Source organism: Tupaia chinensis, unplaced genomic scaffold (assembly GCF_000334495.1).
Source record: "Tupaia chinensis unplaced genomic scaffold, TupChi_1.0 Scaffold000197_1, whole genome shotgun sequence".
Lineage (NCBI taxonomy): Eukaryota > Metazoa > Chordata > Mammalia > Scandentia > Tupaiidae > Tupaia > Tupaia belangeri.
The window spans coordinates 5,631,479-5,637,153 of NW_006159672.1; the positions used below are offsets into that span (position 1 = coordinate 5,631,479).

A 5,675-nucleotide genomic window follows, 5' to 3' on the forward strand; every position below is an offset into this window, starting at 1 on the left:
GGGCCGCGGGGGCGGGCAGAGGCCGCGGCCGGCCTGACCGACCCGTTGTGTTTGCAGGAGCCGGAGGCTGCCCGGCGAGCGGCAACGACTTCCAGTGGTGCTTCTCGCAGGTCAAGGGGGCCATCGATGAGGACGTGGCCGAAGGTAAGGCCCTGCGCCCCCGACCCGCCCTGCGGACGCCCCTGGTGGGCAGGGCCGTCTCGACATCGGCCCTTCCTCTCTTTCCCCCTCTGCGCCTCTGTCCGCCCGCGGTGAAAGGAAGGCCCGCGCGTCCCCTGACCCAGCGGACCGCCGTGGGGCTGCGGGGGCTCCCAGGGTGTCTGTGCTGGGGGACGAGGTTGAGGGGAGCCCTGTCCCGTCGGAGAGGGCTTATGTAAGTCACCAAGGTCACTCACAGACAGAGCGGGGACTGCACAATCGCCCGCCAGACCCAGGCTTGGGGTCTTTCCAGTAGCAGGAGGCGTCCTCCTGCATTGGGCGGAACCAGGGGGAATAACTGCAGATGTCGGAGACTCAAGAAACAAAATTGGGATAGCTGTACTGAGAAGGTGCACTGCATTAGAGGATGGCCGTACTCTTTGCACCGAGCTGGGGGACTTCAGCCATAGACTCAAAGCTGTCTTAGTCTCCTTAGTCTTGGGCAAGCTGCCTCAGTCTCTTCATTAAAAAGAGTTGGAGTACTTGATCTTTAAGGCCCGAAAATTATTGAAATTTACTGTGAATTCTTTCTCCTTCACTGGTAAATTTTCAATTCCATACTCCAGATTTAATCTTGAACCTTATGATAATGCTTTAAGTTGGCTGGTCTTTTATTTAATCACAGCCTTATTAAGTGGGCCAAGGAGCAAAGCTTTAGTGTGGTGGGTGGGGTACTCGGTAGTATTTCCTCCTTCAGCTTCCCACGAAGCTACATGTCTTTTCAAAGAATAAAGATATTTCTTTATTCTTTAGTTGAATGTAGAATGAATTCATAAAGATTTAGAATTAATATTTTGGATTTATAATTACATGTGCTTTTTTGTATGCGTGTGGTGGTGGTGATCTATCTTTCTGAACATTGTGAACCTTTAACCTCTCTCAAAAATCTTTGTCTTTGCATCAAATACACCTTCCTTTCCCCAAGTTACCAAAAATCTCCGCCAGATGTCAACTTTCCTCCACCTTGGCCCCTCCCATGACCTTTTGCTCTCCTCCTTCACCCTATACCTCTTCCTAGCAGTGTCTAGTTTGACAAATGACCCATGAGGACAGATGAAGCTCCCTGGCCCCATGAGACAAACAGTGCCCAAGTTATTAAGCAAATAGAACTGCTGCAAGAAATTTGTAAAGATATATATGGTTTGAGATAAAAGTAGGTGATTTTTATATAACCTAGTTTATTGATTCTGTTTTTTTTTTTAAGAGTGATTTATATATTACTTTTTTTGTTGTTTGTTTTATTTTGAATGCGCCAAGCAGGTGACAGTTCAGTCTTACACAAGTGTGATTTCTACCTGGAGTAGAGTAAAACCTGTTTGTTTATGGGTAGTAAAGAAAGTACAGAGGGCTTAATGCCTGTCCTTTTATTTATTTATTTATTTTTTTCTGAGAGGTTTTTGCTATAGGGCGTGTGCGCTCGCCAGACAGACAGAGAAAGACCAAAAGCGACAAATCACCCCTGGGGCGGATGGCCATGCCTCAATCCCTTCTCAGTTCTCTTGGGATCTTGGGCACACTCGCACATGCGCCCGGCTTGACTTTTAAGCCACTGGGTCCGTTAGTGAGTGGTCGATTATGTGGGAGTCCAGAGACATAGCCATTACGCTAACTGATAGTCCCCTTTTTTTCTTTTTTTTCTAAAGATTTTTGCCCTAGAGCCGCTGGTGCCCTAGAGAGACAGAAAGGGACATGAGTTGGCCATGTGGGATCCAGTGTCGTAACCACCACTCCAACTTCTGGCCCCTTAATACCTGTCTTAATTTCTGGTTTCTTTACTTTTTATTTTTAAAGTTTTTATTGATACAAGTGAATTAAATATAGATCTAGCTAAAGTGTATTTTAAGTGAGACTCATCAATTATGAAAATTGCATTCTTTTTAAAATTTGCTATAGGGTGCATGCACTCACCAGAAAGAAAGAGAAAATAAGAAACCTTTCCCCAGGGAGGATGACCATGCCACAGTCCTATCTCCTTCATTCTCCCCTTTGGATGTTGGACATGCACCCACATGTGCCTAGTGTATCTTTCAAGCAGCAAGTTCTGGGACTTGAACTACACAGCCTTTTGGAATCCAGCTGCCCTAACCACTGTGACACCTAGCTAACCCTTAAGATGGCATTCTTTTCCTTAAAAATATCTTGACAGAAATACTTTGTTCTCCAAATTAAACTAGTTGGAACTTTTGTAGTTTTAAACTATTTTAAGTAACATTTTGACTACATCTGAAGTTTTGGCATTTCTAGTTGTGGTCTTTGTGGTAATTAGCTATGTGTATTCTATTTTTTTTTTTTAAGAATTATTTTACTTAAATTTATTTATTTGTTTACTTATTTATTTTAATTTGACCAGGGAGGGGCAGAATGAGAGAGAGAAAGAGAGAAAGAAATGAGAAAGCGAGCCACCAGGTTTGGGATTCAAACTGTGGCCGACCACGTGGAAGTCCTGTGCCCTTAACCACCAGGCCAATGACCGGCCCCTGTGTATTCTGTTTTAATCCACATAGAGCTTGGCCATGGTAACTTCCTGGAATTAACACATCCCTGACTTTACATCATTTTGTCAAATAGTTGTGATAGAGTTGTATTATGACCGTAGAGTCAGTGGTAAAGGAAAACAGACCAGATTAACAACTAGAGATTGTTAAGCAACAAGAATAAACCGATTGTGCCCAAACTCAACCTTAATGGGAATGGTGATAAGAGATGATAGCAAATAGATAATTCACAGAGGTGATTGTCCACTGATACTTGGACTATGGAGCCTAGGGTACAGTAAAATTTAGCTACTTAAATTTGTGACTTGTGAGGCATTTGGTGCTTGATTTTTTTTTTTTTTGTCCAAGCTCAACTCTGCAGTTCCATCACAACCCCACACTTTAGACCATCTTTCTGCTGTCCCTCCAAAGGTAATCAGAAAGTGCATTAAAGATTGAGACTAGGGACCAGCAGTTAGCGTAATGGCTATGTTGCTGGACTCCTATGTAGTCGACCGCGGTTCGCTTCCCGGACCCGGTGACTTAAACTCACGCTGGGCGAGTGTGCACACATGCCCAAGATCCCGAGAAGAGAATGGAGGAGAAGAGATTATGGCGTGGCCAATCCTTCCTGGGGGGTGATTTCTCACTTTCTGTCTCTCTGTCTCTCTCTTTCTGGTGAGTGCACACGCCCTGTAGCAAAAAACCTTTCAAAAAAAAAAAAAAAGATTGAGGTTGAGGTCATCTCCTGACTAGTGGGTTCAATGCCCAATGAATATGAAGTGGTTCAAGGTAAGTGAAGGCATGCCTGACTTCGAAGGGCATAGAGTGAGTAAAATGGTATTTTAGGCTTTTGTATTGATTTCCTTTTTCTTTTCTTTTTTAAAGTTTTGCTATAGCACATGTGTGCTTGCTGGAGAGACCAGGGGAAATGAGAAATCATCCCTCAGGGTGGTGACCATGCCACAGTCTGTTTTCCTCCATTTTCCTTTTGGAATTTTTGAGCATGCATATACATGTGCCTGGCATGATTTTCAAGCCACTGGGTCTGAGACTCAAATTGTGGTCCACCACATGGAAGTCCAGTGCCTTAGCCATTATGCCGCCTGCCAGCCTCTTTCTTTTTGTTTTAAAACCTAAGTTTTGGGGGTCCTGAATAACTACTAGTGCAGTATTAGACTATGTAAGATTTAAATTTTCTTTTAAGGTTTTTTTATATGGCATGTACATTTGCCAGAGAGAGGCTGAGACAGGGAAAGTTAGAGATCAACCCCCCCCCCCTTGGTATAAAGAAATGCACCCCCCCCCCCCCCCCCAGGGAGTGGCCACACCATACTCCCTTCTCCATTTTCCTCTCAGGAATCTGGGCATGTGTAATTTTCAGGCTATCGGTGCTGGGTCTTGAACAGTGGTTGACCACGTGGGAATCCGGTGCCTTAACCATCATGTCACCTGCTGGCCTCATTGATACTTTAAAAAAAAAAAAATTAGGTTTTACTGTGGGTCAGGTTAGCCATCATGCTAAGAGTCATGATTCTGCTGTGCCATGAGCAATTTCCCATCTCCCTGCAAGTAGTAGAGCTGGGCTTACAAGGAAGGTCATACTAAATGACCAGAGCATGATCAGCAGTCAGTGGTGATTTGCCCCTCCTGTTCTGCCAGAAGGTGGGCAAAGTGAACTTGTATGCCCAGATGAGGAAGAGCCAAAATATTAATAGAAAAAACAGGGGGAGCTTGCTTAAGGAAGTGAGAAGAAAAGTATTAGCTTGTGCCTCCGAAATATTTAACATTCTAACTGGTGACTACTTTTTGGAAATTGTTAAATATTTGAGCAGATTTTTCATGCATGGTTTTGAGTCACTTCCACCCAGTCTCTACTCCCCTTTCTTGGACATACTTCTAGCAAGTAAATATCTTTTGCACATAGCACACAGCATTTCTTGCCTGTCTGGTAGACTGGAGTTGAATGTAGACCTAGTTAAACTTTAAGCATCCTTAAACTTGAAGGCTGGAAGCTTCACCTCCCAGCACCTTGTAGTGGACCCAGCATAAAATAATGGTAGCTAATAGTTGTCACATGCTTATTATGTGCCAGAGATTGCTCCAAGTACTTTATTTGTGTCAATTAATTTAATCTTCACACATCCTGACAGGAAGTAACTATTCTTCCCAGTTTCCAGTGCAAAAACCAAGGTACAGGGAGCAGCTTACTTTTGTCATGTAGCCACTGCATCCAGGGAAGGGTTTAAGGCCATGTGGACTGGCTCCAGAACCCCTGTGTGCTGCACCTTCTTTAGTGACTGTAGCCAGTACTGACAAAACCCCCATTGTGGGATGTGTCTGTCCAGTCTGGGGACGGAGCATTTTTCTAATGCTCAGCAGAGAGCTTAGTACTAAGAATTGTACAAAAATGCCTTTGAAAGCAAATGAAAAGGAGATGCCATTAAAAGAAATGCCTATCTGGGCTGTCCTGGTAGCACGGTGATTAAGTGCAGTTTATCAGACACTCAATCCCACATGAGTGACTGCAGTTTAAATCCTGACCCCAGCAGCTTGAAAAAATGCTTGTATGTGTGCCCCAAAATTCTGATGGAATGGAGAAATGAAGGAAAGAAGATTATAGTGTGATTGTGCCTCTTTGGAGGGTGCTTTCTTTATCTCTCTATGGGGAGAGCATGTGGCTTCTTGCAATTAAAGATGAAAATTAAAAATAAATAAAGGAAGTACAAGAATGGAATAATTTCCCAAGTAGTTCTCAAAATATTTGAACAACAGATATTGTAGAGACAATAAGTAACTGAAACCACTTGCATGTTAAATGAATTCTGTGATACATTTGCCTACAAAGTAACTTTGAACATGATTACATCTGCTTACTTGGAGGGGAGCTTTAGACATTGCTTCCTTTATGGATTAATTGCTTTTCAGAAGAAACAGTGGGAAGGGGCTGCAAGAGAGAGGGTCTTATATTGAACTTGTTTTTTTTTTTTTTTTTTTTTTGGG

At 43.4% G+C, this 5,675-nt stretch overlaps 1 protein-coding gene across 3 annotated transcripts in view; it reads left to right on the top strand.

Annotated features, from left to right (window-relative positions):
* Window positions 1–57: 57 nt before the first annotated feature.
* The window catches only part of PPP2R2D (protein phosphatase 2 regulatory subunit Bdelta), a gene marked incomplete at its 5' end in the record, with an annotated part of 59,090 nt that continues 53,472 nt past the window's right edge, over window positions 58–5,675 (top strand). For all 3 annotated transcript variants that reach the window (XM_027771235.1, XM_006146927.3, XM_014587240.2), the window contains 1 exon segment: window positions 58–144. In XM_027771235.1, coding sequence (XP_027627036.1) covers window positions 127–144 — 18 coding nt within the window.